Source organism: Poecilia mexicana, unplaced genomic scaffold (assembly GCF_051168715.1).
Source record: "Poecilia mexicana isolate PSO_F unplaced genomic scaffold, ASM5116871v1 scaffold_2, whole genome shotgun sequence".
Lineage (NCBI taxonomy): Eukaryota > Metazoa > Chordata > Actinopteri > Cyprinodontiformes > Poeciliidae > Poecilia > Poecilia mexicana.
The window spans coordinates 11,754,884-11,774,662 of NW_028263371.1; the positions used below are offsets into that span (position 1 = coordinate 11,754,884).

The following is a 19,779-nucleotide window of genomic DNA, read 5'->3' on the forward strand; positions in this document are numbered from 1 at the left end:
TTTAAATAACCATTTGATGGTATTTACAGAACATTAGCTAAAGGTTTTAGCTAACATTTAAATAACAATTTGACGGATTTAGAGAACCTTAGCTAAAAGCTTAAGCTAACAATTTAAGTAACGATATGACGTATTTAGAGAAACTTAGCTAAAAGTTTAAGCTAACAATTTAAATAACAATTTGACGTATTTAGAGAACATTAGCTAAATGGTTTAGCTAACATTTAAATAATTTGATGGTATTTAGAGAACCTTAGCTTAAAGTTTAAGCTAACAATTTAAATAACAATTTGACGGTATTTAGAGAATCTAAATACCAAATTGTCATTAAAATAACAATTTGACGGTATTTAGAAAACCTTAGCTAAAAGTTTTAGCTAACAATTTGAATAATAATGTGACGGTATTTAGAGAACATTAGCTAAAGGTTTCAGCTAACGTTTAAATAACAATTTGACGTTATTTATAAAACCTTAGGTAAAAGTTTTAGCTAACAATTTAGATAATTTGACGGTATTTAGATAACATTAGCTAAAGGTTTTAGCTAACATTTAAATAACAATTTGACGGTATTTCGAGAACCTTAGCTAAAGGTTTTAGCTAACAATTTAAATAACAATTTGACGTATTTAGAGAACCTTAGCTAAAAGTTTAAGCTAACAATTTAAATAACGATATGACGTATTTAGAGAACCCTAGCTAAAAGTTTAAGCTAACAATTTAAATAACAATTTGACGTATTTAGAGAATCTTAGCTTAAAGTTTAAGCTAACAATTTAAATAACAATTTGATGGTATTTAGAGAAAATTAGCTAAAGGTTTTAGCTAACATTTAAATAACAATTTGACGGTATTTAGAGAATCTTAGCAAAAAGTTTTAGCTGACATTTAATGAATTTGATGGTATTAAGAGAACCTTAGCTTAAAGTTTAAGCTAACAATTTAAACAACCATTTGATGGTATTTACAGAACATTAGCTAAAGGTTTTAGCTAACATTTAAATAACAATTTGACGTTATTTATAAAACCTTAGGTAAAAGTTTTAGCTAACAACTTAAATAATTTGACGGTATTTAAAGAACATTAGCTAAAGGTTTTAGCTAACATTTAAATAATTTGATGGTATTTAGAGAACCTTAGCTTAAATTTTAAGCTAACAATTTAAATAACAATTTGATGGTATTTAGAGAACAGTACCTAAAGGTTTTAGCTAACATTAAAATAACAATTTGATGGTATTTAGAGAATCTTAGCTGAAAGTTTTAACTAACAATTTAAATAACAATTTGACGTATTTAGAGAACATTAGCTAAAGGTTTCAGCTAACATTTAAATAACAATTTGACGGTATTCAGACAATCTTAGCTAAAGGTTTTAGCTAACACTTTAAATAACAATTTGACATATTTAGAGAACCTTAGCTTAAAGTTTAAGCTAAAAATTTAAATAACAATTTGATGGTATTTAGAGAAAATTAGCTAAAGGTTTTAGCTAACATTTAAATAACAATTTGACGGTATTTAGAGAATCTTAGCTAAAGGTTTTAGCTAACAATTTAAATAATTTGACGGTATTTAGAGAACATTAGCTAAAGGTTTTAGCTAACACTTTAAATAACAATTTGACGGTATTTAGAGAACATTAGCTAAAGGTTTTAGCTAACACTTTAAATAACAATTTGAAGGTATTTAGAGAACCTTAGCTAAAGCTTTCAACTAATGTTTAGGTAAACTTTGGCTAGTGTTCAGAGAATGCTAACCAGATGTTAGAAGTAACAGGTAGAATAGCTAACATTTCAGCATTATTTGGAGAAGATTAGCTAAAGGTTTCAGCTAATATTTAAATAAAAAATTTGACGGTATTTAGAAAACTTTAGCTAAACGTTTTAGCTAACAATTTAAATAACGTGACGGTATTTAGAGAACATTGGCTAAAGGTTTCAGCTAACGTTTAAATAACAATTTGACGTTATTTATAAAACCTTAGGTAAAAGTTTTAGCTAACAATTTAAAGAATTTGACAGTATTTAGATAACATTAGCTATAGGTTTTAGCTAACATTTAAATAACAATTTGACTGTATTTACAAAACCTTAGCCAAAGGTTTTAGCTAACAATTTAAATAACAATTTGACGTATTTAGAGAACATTAGCTAAAGGTTTCAGCTAACATTTAAATAACAATTTGACGGTATTCAGACAATCTTAGCTAAAGGTTTTAGCTAACAATTTAAATAACAATTTGACATATTTAGAGAACCTTAGCTTAAAGTTTTAGCTAAAAATTTAAATAACAATTTGATGGTATTTAGAGAAAATTAGCTAAAGGTTTTAGCTAACACTTTAAATAACAATTTGAAGGTATTTAGAGAACCTTAGCTAAAGCTTTCAACTAATGTTTAGGTAAACTTTGGCTAGTGTTCAGAGAATGCTAACCAGATGTTAGAAGTAACAGGTAGAATAGCTAACATTTCAGCATTATTTGGAGAAGATTAGCTAAAGGTTTCAGCTAATATTTAAATAAAAAATTTGACGGTATTTAGAAAACTTTAGCTAAAAGTTTTAGCTAACAATTTAAATAATAACGTGACGGTATTTAGAGAACATTGGCTAAAGGTTTCAGCTAACGTTTAAATAACAATTTGACGTTATTTATAAAACCTTAGGTAAAAGTTTTAGCTAACAATTTAAAGAATTTGACAGTATTTAGATAACATTAGCTATAGGTTTTAGCTAACATTTAAATAACAATTTGACTGTATTTACAAAACCTTAGCCAAAGGTTTTAGCTAACAATTTAAATAACAATGACATATTTAGAGAACATTAGCTAAATGTTTTAGCTAACATTTAAATAACAATTTGATGGTATTTAGAGAACCTTAGCTTAAAGTTTAAGCTAACTATTTAAATAACAATTTGATAGTATTTAGAGAACATTAGCTAAATGTTTTAGCTAACATTTAAATAACAATTTGACGGTATTTAGAGAATCTTAGCTAAAAGTTTTAGCTAACACTTTAAATAACAATTTGACGGATTTAGAGAACCTTAGCTAAAAGCTTAAGCTAACAATTTAAGTAACGATATGACGTATTTAGAGAAACTTAGCTAAAAGTTTAAGCTAACAATTTAAATAACAATTTGACGTATTTAGAGAACATTAGCTAAATGGTTTAGCTAACATTTAAATAATTTGATGGTATTTAGAGAACCTTAGCTTAAAGTTTAAGCTAACAATTTAAATAACAATTTGACGGTATTTAGAGGATCTAAATACCAAATTGTCATTAAAATAACAATTTGACGGTATTTAGAAAACCTTAGCTAAAAGTTTTAGCTAACAATTTGAATAATAATGTGACGGTATTTAGAGAACATTAGCTAAAGGTTTCAGCTAACGTTTAAATAACAATTTGACGTTATTTATAAAACCTTAGGTAAAAGTTTTAGCTAACAATTTAGATAATTTGACGGTATTTAGATAACATTAGCTAAAGGTTTTAGCTAACATTTAAATAACAATTTGACGGTATTTCGAGAACCTTAGCTAAAGGTTTTAGCTAACAATTTAAATAATAATTTGACGTATTTAGAGAACATTAGCTAAATGTTTTAGCTAACATTTAAATAACAATCTGACGTATTTAGAGAACATTAGCTAAATGTTTTAGCTAATATTAAAATAACAATTTGACGGTATTTAGAAAACCTTAGCTAAAAGTTTTAGCTAACAATTTGAATAATAATGTGACGGTATTTAGAGAACATTAGCTAAAGGTTTCAGCTAACGTTTAAATAACAATTTGACGTTATTTATAAAACCTTAGGTAAAAGTTTTAGCTAACAATTTAGATAATTTGACGGTATTTAGATAACATTAGCTAAAGGTTTTAGCTAACATTTAAATAATTTGATGGTATTTAGAGAAACTTAGCTTAAAGTTTAAGCTAACAATTTAAATAACAATTTGACGGTATTTCGAGAACCTTAGCTAAAGGTTTTAGCTAACAATTTAAATAACAATTTGACGTTATTTATAAAACCTTAGGTAAAAGTTTTAGCTAACAACTTAAATAATTTGACGGTATTTAAAGAACATTAGCTAAAGGTTTTAGCTAACATTTAAATAATTTGATGGTATTTAGAGAACCTTAGCTTAAATTTTAAGCTAACAATTTAAATAACAATTTGATGGTATTTAGAGAACAGTAGCTAAAGGTTTTAGCTAACATTAAAATAACAATTTGATGGTATTTAGAGAATCTTAGCTGAAAGTTTTAGCTAACAATTTAAATAACAATTTGACGTATTTAGAGAACATTAGCTAAAGGTTTCAGCTAACATTTAAATAACAATTTGACGGTATTCAGACAATCTTAGCTAAAGGTTTTAGCTAACAATTTAAATAACAATTTGACATATTTAGAGAACCTTAGCTTAAAGTTTAAGCTAAAAATTTAAATAACAATTTGATGGTATTTAGAGAAAATTAGCTAAAGGTTTTAGCTAACATTTAAATAACAATTTGACGGTATTTAGAGAATCTTAGCTAAAGGTTTTAGCTAACAATTTAAATAATTTGACGGTATTTAGAGAACATTAGCTAAAGGTTTTAGCTAACACTTTAAATAACAATTTGACGGTATTTAGAGAACATTAGCTAAAGGTTTTAGCTAACACTTTAAATAACAATTTGAAGGTATTTAGAGAACCTTAGCTAAAGCTTTCAACTAATGTTTAGGTAAACTTTGGCTAGTGTTCAGAGAATGCTAACCAGATGTTAGAAGTAACAGGTAGAATAGCTAACATTTCAGCATTATTTGGAGAAGATTAGCTAAAGGTTTCAGCTAATATTTAAATAAAAAATTTGACGGTATTTAGAAAACTTTAGCTAAAAGTTTTAGCTAACAATTTAAATAATAACGTGACGGTATTTAGAGAATATTGGCTAAAGGTTTCAGCTAACGTTTAAATAACAATTTGACGTTATTTATAAAACCTTAGGTAAAAGTTTTAGCTAACAATTTAAAGAATTTGACAGTATTTAGATAACATTAGCTATAGGTTTTAGCTAACATTTAAATAACAATTTGACCGTATTTACAAAACCTTAGCTAAATGTTTTAGCTAACATTTAAATAACAATTTGATGGTATTTAGAGAACCTTAGCTTAAAGTTTAAGCTAACAATTTAAATAACAATTTGACGGTATTTAGAGAACATTAGCTAAAGTTTTTAGCTAACATTTAAATAACAATTTGACTGTATTTAGAGAATCTTAGCTAAAAGTTTTAGCTGACATTTAATTAATTTGATGGTATTAAGAGAACCTTAGCTTAAAGTTTAAGCTAACAATTTAAACAACAATTTGATGGTATTTAGAGAACATTAGCTAAAGGTTTTAGTTTACAATTTAAATAACAATTTGACGTATTTAGAGAACCTTAGCTAAAGCTTTCAACTAATGTTTAGGTAAACTTTGGCTAGTGTTCAAGGAATGCTAACCAGATGTTAGAAGTAACAGGTAGAATAGCTAACCTTTCAGCATTATTTGGAGAAGATTAGCTAAATGTTTCAGCTAATATTTAAATAAAAAATTTGACAGTATTTAGAAAACCTTAGCTAAAAGTTTTAGCTAACAATTTAAATAATTTGACGGTATTTAGATAACATTAGCTAAAAGTTTAAGCTAACAATTTAAATAACGATATGACGTATTTAGAGAATATTAGCTAAAGGTTTTAGCTAACAATTGAAATACCATTTTGACGGTATTTAGAGAACATTAGCTAAAGGTTTTAAAATGGTTGATACAACACGTTCTGTAAAAATAAAACTGCCTCAATATTTATTAACTGAGACTTAATGACTTTATTGCATTAATGTCTTCAATCATGAATCTCAGCAGTTCATGGAAAAGGTTCACCACAAAATCAGTTCAAAAGCTCAGATCAACTGAACAGGAAGTTTCTGTTGTTACTAAATAAACCTAAATTATTTAGTAAACCTAAATAAACAAAGTCAAAATGAAAACTTAAATATATTTTCAATTCTTTGTTGATCCTAATACAAAAAGCTAGACAGCATAAAGGATTAAAATAAAAGGTGCAGTTATTATATTTGTACAAAGAGCATTATTAAAATATTTATTAACCAAATAACCCATATTAGGTTAGGAGAAATATAAAAACATGAACCAATCAGTACATTATCCCAGTGATTCTCTGAGGTCTGAATAAATCAGTGAATCTCAGTAAAGAGCCTGATGTGACGCATCGAGTCCTAAAGTTCTCTAGAAAACTCAAAACATGAAACATGGAGTTAAAAAAGTAAAAACCAAAACAGGCTGAGGAATATTAAAGCTGAGGATCAATGAATATGATGCAAAACTTCATTATTTAAAGATTTTTAGAATGACGATAACAAAATAACAATATATACAGAATATTAAAATAATGTCCAGATAAATGCTGGATGTTCCTGAAAACTGCTCTAAGATCAGAGTTCCTGTGGGACATCCAGTTCTAAACTGGTTCAACTGGTTTCTGTGATGGAAGCTGAAGTTTCTCTGCAGTTTCCAGTAAAGCATCTTTTTATCTGTGGAGCTTTGAGGAACATTTTCCTGTCAGCAGAAGAAGAAGCAGCAGAGAAAAGAGGTTTGAAGTGTCTTTATGATTCAAAGCTGAACTGAAATGATTCCCATGTTTCCATCTCAGACCATTTCTGGTTCCAGGATGAAAATGAATCAGAGAGAAAAAAGATCAACTTTCCAGTTGAATCCAGTTCAGATCAAAACTCCATGAAGCCTCTAAATGGAGCCCAGTTTGAATCGGATCTTTATTGATCCAAAGAGACAAACAATATCAGACACTAAATGACAGACATGAGAAAATAAACGGGAGGAAAATCTTGGAGGTCAGAGGTCATCATCATGATCCAGTCAGAGTCTCTTTAGACTCAAACTGCTGCAGCTTCAACCTCTGAGGATCAGCAGGACACAGAGACCGTTCTCTACTTTACAGAGATCATCGCCTGCAGAGAGAAGAAGGAAGGAGAGATCAGATCAGTGAGTGTTTCCAGCCTCTCCAGCAGCAGTCAGTGACGCAGCACATCCAGTAGATGGTTTCCAGGCTGCAGTCAGACTGATCTCAGAGCTGTGACCAAGATGAACCTGATCACTTGTTTCCTGTTGAACTGAGAGAACAAGCAGATCTGAGATCAGATCTGCTGCTGCCACAGTTTGATGAATGAGGACCACTGTCTCTAGACATGTTGGACGGCTGGACGCTGGAGTCCAGCTGGACGTCCTGGAGACATGGACACAGCAACAACACTCATATTCACACCAACACAAACACAGGAACACAGCAAGCTGCTGCTCCTCTGATTGGCTGATTGCTGTCTCTGTGTCCAATCAGGAAGCCTGAACCATTCTCCTCCCACTGAGAAGCTGCAGCTTTACTGGGAACACTGGAGCTTTGCTTTGATGCTAACTGGGTTTAGTTCAATATGCTGACAGCAGCTGGACTCACTACAAACATTTACTTACTGTAAAGTCTCTACAAAACGCTTCAGCTGCTGAACATCTGAATCCTCCAGGTTGTTTCCAAACAGGTCCAGTTTTGTCAGATGGAGGCTGTTGGACTTCAGAGCTGAGGCCAGAAAATCACAGCTGATCTTTGACAAACTGCATCTCCACAACCTGAATAAAGAATAAAAGATGAGCTGAAGCCAACAGGATGCAGGTGAACCAGTCCAACAGAACCAGTTAAAGATTCTCATGAATATTAAAGCCAACAAGCTGCTGCTTCAATAAAGACCTGCTGACTTCAGAACCAGAACCAGAACCTGGTACTGGGTCATGTTGTGTTGGAGGATTTTAGTCAGTAAAATCATTCCAGGTTCTGATCAAAGTGTTGAAGCATCAATCATTGATTATTGATTTGTTCCTGTCAGATTCCAGGAATTCACTTTTCTAGACTGGGTTGAATGACCTTTGACCTGCTTGACATGAGGGGGATTTCTACACACTGGGGGTCCGAATGCTGTCCTGTTCTGACCTCAGGTCAGCAGGTCCAACTCAGTTACACAGAGGGACTAAATTAAACTCTGGATCCAGGAACAAACTCAGAAAATATTTATTAGAACAGAAGATATGAACTTTGATTAATGATCAATTTATAGATAATTATTCACTGAAATATTGATAATTATATAATTACAAACCTCAATGTTTCCAGTCTGCAGCCTTTAGTCTGTAGAAAACCACAGAGCTCCTTTAGTCCAGAATCTTCCAGGTTGGTGTTGATCAGCTTCAGTTCTGTCAGATGGGTCGGGTTGGACTTCAGAGCTGAGAACAGAGACGTCCAGCTGGTCTCTGACAAACTGCAGTCCTCCAATCTGAATAAAGAATAAAAGATGAGCTGAAGCCAACAGGTCGCAGTTAAAATTGAAATATGAACAAATAAATAATAAAATGTAGAAAATTAATTTCCCTGAATGTAAAAGAAACATGATGAACTGATTCTAACATCTGATCCAGTCAAACTGGTTTAAAGAGTCCAAACCAGCAGAACCAGAACATTTGATCAACAAAGAAACTCAAAGTTTTCTATGAGCAGCAGCCTGGATGAGGTGAGCTATTTCTGCTGGTTCTGATCATCAGCTGGAGACCCGACTTGGTAACCAGATCAGAACCACTCAGTTTATTCATCAATGGCCTTGGATTCTTCTTAAAGCTGCTGAAAGCCAATGGAGGCCATTATTTCCTAAGGAGACGTGACCTGATGAAGCTTCATCACAGAGACGAGGCTCCAACCGACTGACAGCTGTCAGACTGAAGAGGACGGTTCCTCTCTGACCCGGCCCAACAGAACCACAGCTTCAGGACAAAGTGAGGAACCTGCTGCAAACCTCACTGTCATTCAGCTCATCTAGATTTGCTTTTCTACAATCAGTCACTTCTTAGATGTTTCATTAATGATGGTTTGAACTGGTCAGTGTTTGTGGCTCGACTGGAGGAAAACATTTCATTCTGGATGTAAAGATGAGAATCAGAAATAAAACAATCTGAATCTTTACCAACCAAACTGAAACATCTCCATCGTTAATTAACTTCATTTGAATTATTTTACTCATTTTGTTCATCAGTCAGAAACATTTTAAAAACTGAAAAACAAAGTTCAATGATCTCAAAGTCTGAAATAAGAAAATCATTTATTTATAAGGTAAAATTGTTTGAAATTTGAATCTGACATTTAAAAATATTGATTTTAAATATTACAACTAAATTATTAATTAAACTAAGGATTAAAGTATCAATGAATGATTTTATTGTAGAAATAGAGAAAACAAACCTCAGATTCTTCACTTTACTGACTGAACTCTGCAGGATCTCAGACACATTCTTCATATCAGAGTCTCCACCTCTATTTATCCAGATCCCACTTATTTCCAGTTCAGTCAGATCTGAGTTGGACTTCAGAGCTGAAGCCAAAACTTCACATTCAGCCTTTTGGATCGAACAGCCACCAAGTCTGTGATGAGAGAAGAAATAAATTCAGTTCTAATGAAATCAATCTGGATCATAAACAGATAAAATATGATAACAGTGATGTCATCATGATGTCATCATCTGATCAACATCTGATCTTCAGTTTACTGAGTTTGACCCGACAGAGAGTCTGTGCAGCTCCTGACTAAAGTCCAGGTTCTGGTTCTGGTCCAGGCTTCATGTCCTCAGACCTTCAGCTCAGTCAGATGTTGAAGATCTTCTATCATCTGTGAAGGAAAGTTCAGTTTCTCTGCAGCATCAGAGCCTCAAAGGAGCTGCAGCAGCTGATGAAGAGGCTGACTGAGCTGAATGAAGGAAACTACTGGAGATGATGGAGAGGAGGAGGAACTGCTCACAGCTCTGACAAGTCACACTGACTTGGACTAGACCGTTTGGCTCCTTGAGATCTTCCACCAAGCAGGAAGTGAGTTATAAATGAAGTGAGCAGAGCAGGAAGTCCAGCCTGCTGTGGACCTCTGGCATCTCTGGGTTTGTTTAGCCCATATCTGCTGCTGCAGCATCTAGAATCCTCCTCATCATTAATAATAGTAGTATATTCTATAGAAACGTGGCTCCCAGCAGCAGATTATTAAATGCTGCCACAGAGGAAACTGGGAGCAGACCAGACACATGATGCTCCCAGTTGTGTCTCCGTTCATCTGCTGGATTTGATGCTGTAACAAAGTAGAAAGTGGACAGTCGTCAACCTGCTTCAGCTAAAAGCTGCAGATTGTTCTGGTCGTCCTGCAGAGCAGCAGCAGAACCGGTCCTGCTGCTCCTTCAGGTCTGGACCGTCCTCTGTTGACCTGAGAGGAACTGGGACAAACTGGTTGGAAGAGGGACACGTGTCTCTGCAGTGGTCTGTCCATCGTCTCAGAGGAACAAAGGTTTGGATGTCAGAAGAAATTGTTGCTAAACTCCTAAAGAGCTGAAGAGCAAAACCCCTGGAGGAGACGGAGCGTTTGGGTCCAGCAGCATCTTCATGGTGAAGCAGTGAAAGTTCTCCAGAACTAAAGAGGCTGGGATGTCTAAAGAGCTGAAGCTCATGTCTCTGCAGGTCTTCATGGAGGACAGCTAACAGCTTCAACAAAGGCTGCAGATGAAGAGTTGATGAGGAAAATGGTTCCAGCTCTGGAAGCAGAGTTCTCAGAGCTTTGGGAGGATCTGACAGAAACTAGGACTTTTTCTGGAACCAGACAACAATCACCACATTTTGGTCTCAGTTACAAACTCAGAGGAAACTAGTGGAGGAGGAAGAGGAGAGGATGATGACGGGATGAAGAAGATCAACACTGTTCACAAAGTTTATAATTAATGCAACGCTTTATTTTAATGGTTCAACTTTCCATCAAACCTAAACAATTATTTTATAAAAACAGTCAAAGATCCTAAAAGGTGAATTATGGAGCAGCAGCTCAACGAGTGAAGAGAGTTTAAAGTTTAAAAATCTCTCTGGCTGATTGGATCTGAGAGGAAATAGACATTTTCTAGAGTTCAGGGTTTTCTATTCATTTCAACCTGAAAACTGATAAAAAGTTAAATATTTTTAAAAGATCAAAATGTGTAAAAACCAGAAGCTGCAGCTGTCCTGGATGAACTGAATGTTTAGATGTTTGAATGGCTGAAATCATCCAGAGGATGAAGGAAGTAGTTAAAGGCCAAAAACATCCAGAATCAACTTGAAGAAAGAAGAAGAAACAGGAGGACAATAGTGCTGAATCAGCATTCACACAATGAAAACATCTGGACTCACCGAGCCTTTCTGCAGTTCCTCACAGCTGGAACCAGTCTCTGTTGTCCATCTGGTGATGTGTTGTACTTCTCCAGGTCCAACTCATCCAGAACCTCTGACATCTGCAGCATGAAGGCCAGAGCTGAACAGTCAGTCTCTGAGAGCTGCTTCCCTGAATCCAGCAGCCGTTGGATCTCCTGATAAAATAAGACGTCGTTCATCTCCACCAGACAGTAGAAGATGTTGATGCTTCTGTCAGGAGAGATTCTATCAGTGTTCATCTCCTTCAGGTTGGTGATGATTCTCTGGATGGTTTTTGGACGGTTCTCTCTCTGACCCAGCAGATCCTCTAAGAGTCTCTGGTTGGACTCCACAGTGAGACCATGAAGGAAGCGGACAAACAGGTCCAGGTGGCCATTTTTACTGCTGAGGGATTTCTTCATGACTTTCTTCATGAAGTCATCTAGAGATGTTTCATTGTATTTTTCTCCCAGGAACGTCTTGATGACCTCTGACCTCCTGCTGGTGAAGCAGTGGATCATGTAGACGGCAGCCAGAAACTCCTGGATGCTCAGATGAACAAAGGAGTAGACGGAGATGTTGCGCGTTCCTCTCTCCGTTTTAAACATCTCAGTGAAAACTCCTGAGAACAACGCAGCATCTTTGATGTTGATGCCACATTTATCAAGATCTTTGTCATAGAAGACCAGGTTTCCCTCCAGCAGCTGATCTAGAGCCAGTCTTCCTAGAGACTCAATCAGCTTCCTGTTCTCTGGACTCCAGATATTTCTTGTCTTTCGTCGTCCATCAAACTTTTCCTTCTTGATTTTGAGCTGAACCAGCAGGAACTCTATGTACATCTCAGTCAGGGTCTTGGGCAGCTCTCCTCCCTCTCTGGTCTTCATCACATCCTCCAGAACTTTAGCAGTGATCCAGCAGAAAACTGGGATGTGACACATGATGTGGAGACTTTTTGATTTCTGGATGTGGGAGATGATCCTGCTGGCCTTCTCTTCATCACCTCTGAATCTCTTCCTGAAGTACTCCTCCTTCTGGGGGTCAGTGAACCCTCTGACCTCTGTTACCATGCCAACGCACTCAGCAGGGATCTGATTGGCTGCTGCAGGTCGTGTGGTTATCCAGAGGAGAGCAGAGGGAAGCAGTTTCCCCCTGATGAGGTTTGTCAGCAGAACATCCACTGAGCTGGACTCTGTAGCATCAGTCAGGATCAGATTATCATCAAAGTCCAGAGGAAGTCGACTCTCATCCAGACCGTCAAAGATGAACAGAACCTGGAAGTTTTTAAAGCTGCGGATTCCTGCGTCTTTAATATCTTCAAAGAAGTGATGAATCAGTTCCACCAAGCTGAACTTTTCTTCTTTCAGTACATTCAGCTCTCTGAAAGTGAATGGAAATATGAACTGGATGTTCTGGTTGGTTCTGCCCTCAGCCCAGTCCAGAGTGAACTTCTGTGTTAACAGTGTTTTCCCAATGCCAGCCACTCCCATGGTCATCACTGTTCTGATTGGTTGATCACTTCCAGGTTTAAAGATGTCTTCTCTCCTGATTGTTTCTTGTTTCCTGGATGCTGTTTCAATCCGTCTGACCTCATGTTCCTGGTTGACCTCTCTAGTTAACCCCTCTGTGATGTGGAGCTCTGTGTAGATCTGGTTCAGAAAGGTTTGATTTCCAGCTTCAGCGACGCCTTCAGAGAGACTCTGGAACTTCTTCTTCAAGTTTAACTTGAGTTTCCGTTGACATTTTCCAGCTCCAGTCCCTGCATGGAGACAACACACTGTAAGGTCTGGACAGGCCACTGTAGCTGGGGAGAGTGACCAATGAAAACAGCAAACTGGGACACAATTTTACGCAGCACTGGGTCAAGCCAGGGAACTGTTCTCTCCACTGTCCTGTTTACTCTTTACAAACCGACTTCCAGTAGAAATCCAGGTTCTGCCCTAAGCAGAAGGATTCAGAGACACTTTGATAGTTGGTTGTTTAGGGATAAACAGGAAAAACTGTAGAAAAACCTTGGCAAGAACTTTTTGAACTTGATCTGCATCAAATGCCTGCAGCTCAGTTCAACAAGGAGGCCTTCTAGCCACCTCTTCTGTCTGGATGCATGTAGATGGACGGTAGACAGTCGGAGAGTTCATGTCATGCAGATCAGCAGCAGTTTATCATTTACTGGCCCTCAATGTTGGCGCTGCTGCATCACAGGGTGAATTTGGTAGCTGTCTGTGTGTTTCTGAAGGTTCTTCATCTGCAGCTGAATGGAACATTTTTATGTACTGGGTGCAGGAATTAAAACTAAAATGGGTTTTTATCTTGTGCATTGCTGCCATGTTTGTTTTTTACAGTATTTTACGGTAAATATAAAGTTCCCAAAGTTTATATTTCATGAGCAGCACATCAGTCACCACAGGTGATGTTTAAATAAAAAAGCTGCTGAATCCAGAACGTCATTGAGCTCATGTGACTGTTTGATTAAGATTTTCTGTATTTGTTCGTTTCTCTTGTTTGATTTCAGTTGAATTCATTTTCTCATGTAATCATGTTTTAATTATTCAACATAACAGCAGAATTGTTGTAGAAATCCTCTTACTGCTCTGCAGACGGTCAGCCAGCTCCTCCTGCTTCATCTTCCTCAGGAAGTTCAGGGTGATCTTCATCAACGCCTCTCTGCTGCTCCTCCTCTGCTCCTCATCCTCACTCTGACCCTCTGAGCATTCTGGGTCATCTGGACTCAGAACCTTTTGGATCTTCTTCAGCTCGTTCTTCACGAATGTGACAATGTTTTCCTCCAGCAGCTGGAACAGAATGAGAAGATATCAGACTAGATCTGAACATCAGGTCCATGTTGGACAGACTGACAGTCCTCTGGTCTACAGACTGAACAGAACCGATGTACAGACCATAAATATGGAGTCCAGCTGGACAGACGGATCAGTGGGAACCTCTGAGCTCTGCAGATCCTCTCTGTGGAGGAACCAGGACAAATGAACCAGAATCTGTCTGTCCACACAGAGACAACATTATAGCTGCATGGCCACTTATAGTTAGATTTTCTATGTTACATTTTAATACCTTATGTATATGTGGCTCAGATTTGTATAGATAATCTATTCCAGAGTAGCTTTTGTGTGGATCTGAGTAAAATGTGTCGTCTCTCTTCTTGGGGTTGATATTTCTCCAAGCATCAATCAGACCAGCTCTTTAGTAATATTATTTAGCATTCTGGATGTCGTTGTCTGTGGCCCATAATCAGAAGATTATCTAACTAATACATTATTTTAAACCGTATTAAAGTCTCCCCCCATCAGTTTCATTCCTTTTCCATCATCAGTTATTATTCTGACTATTTGTTTCAGGAAACTGTCCTTCTCCTCATAAACATTTATTACTCAAATTGTCATTTCTCCGATTCGTCCTACAATCATTACATATCTTCCTTCTTTATCCTTTTCCTCTTTTTCAACTTCAAACAAAATCCCTATTTTGAGTCAAATTGCTGCCTTTTCCAAATGAAACAGAAAATGTCTGACCTGCCCTCTCCCTTCTCATTTTCTGTGTTGGTTCTCCATCAGGTGTGTCTCCTGTAATAAAGCTGCTGTGCATCACCTGAGCCAATGCTGGGTAACCAACCACAGCCAACATTCAGTCAATCTTTAAGATCATTCATCCTGCCTGATGTCTCACTGAGCACTGAAGCAAAGAGACAGTAGAAAACAGGAGCAGGAAGAAAGACTTTTGAAGCTTTGAGTTTAAAAACCTTCTGCTTTAGTCTGTCTGTTATTACTGTTTGAAAGAAATGTGTTTTTATCTTCATTTAGGTTCAAATCAGCTTAAGATGCAAAACTGCATGATCACAATCCAAGTAGATAAATGTTATGTTGTTGGTTAAATCTTGGATTTAACAAGAAAATAAAAAGTTTATGAAGAAACTTTTTCATTTCAAGGTTTTAGGGTTGAGTTTTGTTGTGGAGTTGGACAAAGTTTATCCCATCAATCAATCACTAGTCATCAATGTTAATAAATATCATGGAGCAGAAAATGGACGCATAATAAAGCCTCCTTTACTTTCTGCCTGTCTCCTCGTGTATCCAAGCCTAGAACCAGTCCTGCTCTGCAGAGTCACATGAACCAGTTAGAAACTGGTTTCTTACTCTGGTTCTGATGGTCCAGGTTCAGTCCTGAAGAATGGAGGTTGATCTTTGGACCAGTCACTCCTCATTGAGGGACAGCTGGATCCTGGAGGTTCTGCTCTCCCTCTGTGGTTCTGACCTCTGAAACACAAACATGTTGTTATTCAGATCAATCAGTGAGAAACTGAGATAAAACCCAGAGAAGAAGCTCTGAACACAAACTGCTGCAGGTCTGAAGCTCCAGAGTGAAACATTCAGACTGATCTGTTGGTCAAACTGAACCTTCATTCAACTTTATTAGTTCAGTTCATTTCAGCAGCAAGGCAGTTCAAGGCGCTTTGCATAATAAAGACAGAAAGCTATAAAGAAAACACCAGGCATTCAACAACTGAACAGACATATTTGATGAGAGCATCACCAAAATCATAACCATCAAATATGTTGGTCACTGTTTCATTTCTAATCAAAGCCACTAAAATCAGATGGTTTTTAGTCTGGAGTTAAAGAAATTCAGTGTTTCGACTCTTGTACAGTTTTCTGGAAGTTTATCCAATTTAAACTTTGACAAACTCACCTGGTTCATCTTCTTGTAAAAATCAGTTTAGTGACGTGATTGAGACGAGAGACTAGTGATGGAAAAGTTACTACAGAGTAAAGAGTCAACTAGTTGCTGCAACATCCAGTTCAGAGACAATCTGAGTCGTTGCTCCTCACATTGTTGCTGGTTTTTGTTTCATTTTCATCATTTTTCATTCAAACTGATTTACTGACCAACATCCTTCATGTTTAACTTTAAATTAATATGGAAGAAATTTAAGTTACTTTTGATCAAACACTGAAGATCAACCAGTTAATATCATCTATATTTTATCTCTATAGATTCACATGAACCAGATAGAAACTGGTTTCTTACTTTCTGTCTGAGGGTCCAGGTTCAGTACTGAAGTCTAGATCTTCATCTTTGGACCAGTCACTCCTCACAGACGGACTGATGGGTCCTGGAGGTTTTGCTCTGTCCTTCTTTAGATCCAGATCTTCCATCTTCTGGACTTCAGTCAGCCTGAGAAAGAAACCAGAACCAGTCAGACCAGTGGTCCAGGTCCAGTAAGTGTCCTGTGAAGCAGAAAGCTGGTTCCCATCAGGAGTTCAGAGGATCAGAGTGAATCAGATGAATGAACAAGTGAACATTTCCTATGAACTAGTGAACTTGTTTAGCTCCCACAGTGGACCTGAACGCATCATGACTCTATTGTAGCTCCGTATGGAGGGAGTCAGTGTGCAGAAGGTTCTGAGGGAGCAGCAGCTCAGGTCGGGTCCACAGCTCTCCTCCAGACAGAACCGGGTCCAGCTGGGATCTCAGCAACATGTCAGCCTCTGTGGTCATGTGAGCAGCTCAGCAGGATTTCCTCTCAGCTAAAGCTGCTTTCAGGGACCACAGCATCCAGCTGAGGTACCAGCTGGACCCACTGCAAGGAATCATGGGTAATCAGCTGCTTCAATGAGGGGATGAAGCCCCCAAACACTCAGCGAGGCCTGATTCTTTCTGCTGCAAGGAGCAACAAGAGGTAAAAATTAAAAAAGACCAAAGTCAGTGAAGAGGAAGAGAGGAAATCTGTGGACTGGTTAAAGCCGGTTCTGATCCAGACAAGAGAAACGTCAGTTTGTGATGAACCCAGACTGATGAGGGACGGAGTGATGTCTTTCACTTTCTGCTGACTTCAACAAGCAGAGAAACTAGTTTAAAACTGTTTTTGTTCTGATTTTTAGGTTAAAAAGATTCACAGAGAGTCCCTACAACAAGAACACTGATGTAAAAAGTTACATGAGGTTAACTTTTTTAGTTTAGTTCATTTAGGTTAGATTTGAGAAGGTCATTGCTGCACACTCCACTCAAACAGATCAGAGTTAGATGCAGCTGTCATGGTGGACCACTTTATCTCTAAAGCACTTAAAATAAAACAGCAGCTGACCAAAGGGTTGCAGGAAAATGAAAACAAATGATAAAATATAAGAAAAATAGAAATCAAACATCAGAAATACAAGTAGCAGTGCAGCATTAACCCTTGTGGGTGCGAGGACTGAGGCAAACGTAGAGGTCTATGGAAAATGATGCAGGTTTTACGTGTGTGGGGTCGATTGGACCCCATTTCAACATACAAGGTGGAGACAAGGGTTTTAACTCTATAGCTCACTCAGGGTTAAAACCCAGAGAAATAAATGGGTTTTAAGTGAGTTTTTAAAAGTTGTATCATAGAGTTGATCATTCACCAGGTTAACTCTGCAGTTACTGAGCTGTGTTGTGGTCAAGACCACCTAACCCGAGACCAAGACAAGACCAAGACTTTTAGGGTCCGAGACCAAGTCGAGACCAAGACCGAGGGAAGTCGAGACCGAGTCAAGACCAAGAACAGCGGCCTGCGCTAAATGACACGATAAAATTTGAAATATTATCAAAATTGCTTCTCAAATTGATCTGAAAGATCCATATTCCCATAAAAACACCTAGATATTAAATACTTAATAAATTTTACCAATATTAAAGTGAAGTGCTACAATCCGCTGTGGTCTCCTGCCATCCCTAAAAAGATAACGCCCATATTAGTCATGTCAGAAACCATCACTGTCTGCACCTTTAAACATAGCAATTGAGGCAATGCTCTGACGGTAAATAACGCTCAACTATGAACATTGACCAGGGAGCAACAAAGAAGTAACCAAGCACAAGGTGCTCACTGTGACTGTTTTCACCCTCTCTCCCGCTACATGAGGCCAGGTAGTCTGACACCATGGCAGACATGACAGCTGCCACTTTGAACAAAAACGATCATAGAGCAATGTGCATGCTTTTTCATTCTTGTGTTTTATTTATTTGTCAATTAAAAAAATATCAATGCATATGATTAAATAATGATAGCTACTGCAGTGTACCCAAAGCATTACAAGAACAAAGAACGGCTCTCAGTGACCCTCCAGTCCTATTTTCTAAGTAAAGAGCCGTTCAGAAGAACCGGACTGTTCCTGAATATCACATCATTATATTGCAGACTTTTGGACACAGCGTTGTCCCATATCTGGGACAAGTCAGTCAACACCTCCGCACAATAATTAAGTGCAGTGAGTGACTTTTTTTTCCATCACAAATGCTTAGTGTCTCTATACAGCTAGCTTCGCTAACATCACGTCAACGGAGCTTACCTTTCTTTGAGCTACTTTTCTAAGTGACGAAAAAAGTTAGACGTTTTCCCCACTGGCTGTGAAAATGAAGCGCTGCTGAGTTAGCAGTGCCCATTGGATTTCTTATGATTTATGCAGCGCTATTATATTACTGACGATTAGACAGACATCTTCTGCCACTCAGAGGAAACCACTGCGCATGTCTGGAGCGCCGCGTTGCGAGTGAAGGGTGGGGAGGGGGAGTAACAGAAACACGTTATTGCCTGGATTTTAGTCGGTGCGTTTGGCATCCACGGAAAACAAAGATGTTAACAAAGAAACTGGACAGAATGCTGTACGCTTAGTGATATTTTCACAGTTGCGGTCTCGACTGATCTTGCAATAAAATGCCGAGTCCTCAGCGCCCGAGACCAAATGCCATCAAAAAATGGTCTAGAGACCAAGACCGATCTCGAGTACTACAACACTGTTACTGAGCTGTGTGTTTATGGTTTGTGTTATTTCTCTCATAATGTATCCTCACTTAGAATCACTTTATAAGCAGCAACGTCTCACAATAAAACATTTCATTGAATCTAATTCCTTTCCAGATCAGAGCACTGCTGTGGGGACCACACCCTATGAGAGACGAGGGACCCAGACCGAGGTGGCCGAGGCCCCGGGAAGCCTCGGAGGGTTTATCGGTCAGAAAGGCTCCAGAGAGCCGAGAGAGACTCGGAGGGACCCGGAGCGGCAACACTTACCTCTGTTAACAAGTCAACATGTTATTTCCACCCTCCGCTCAAAATGGAGGCTGACTTGAAGAAAAATATCAAAGTTAGTTTCAGTTTCTTTTTCACAGAAAGTCAGGTGACTTGTGTTTTCTTCTGCGTCCAGAATCAAAGTTTGATTCATCAGTTTCAGTTTACAAAGTGAAATAAAACTAGAATAAAGATAGAAAACTTTCGGTATTTCTGTTTTGCTGTTATTGAAGAAGATCTGGAGCTGAGCAGCTTTTTGTTCTGCAGAAAACCAGCAGAACAAACGAGTTTAACAGGTTTTTGATTGTGGATTATGAGCGCTCACTGCCCTCTGGTGGTCACCTATTGTAACTACAGATATTCCGCTACATACTAACCAGGTAATTTGTTTAACTTCATTTGTTCTCATTTTCACCTTTATCAGGTCAAAT

General features: G+C 37.2%; 1 protein-coding gene and 1 long non-coding RNA gene across 2 annotated transcripts in view; one reads left to right on the forward strand and one right to left on the reverse strand.

The window, feature by feature from the left end:
• Positions 1–6,136: 6,136 nt before the first annotated feature.
• LOC106911123 (protein NLRC3-like) overlaps positions 6,137–19,779 on the reverse strand; it is a 52,310-nt gene continuing 38,667 nt past the window's right edge. The window contains exon 11 of the mRNA XM_088010774.1: positions 6,137–7,036. Coding sequence (XP_087866900.1) covers positions 7,030–7,036 — 7 coding nt within the window. The 3' untranslated portion in view covers positions 6,137–7,029. The remainder of the gene's footprint in view (positions 7,037–19,779) is intronic.
• On the forward strand, positions 18,954–19,558 carry LOC148160420 (uncharacterized). Its single transcript, XR_015764848.1, has 2 exons — positions 18,954–19,098; positions 19,199–19,558. It is a non-coding gene; the product is annotated as an uncharacterized LOC148160420 (long non-coding RNA).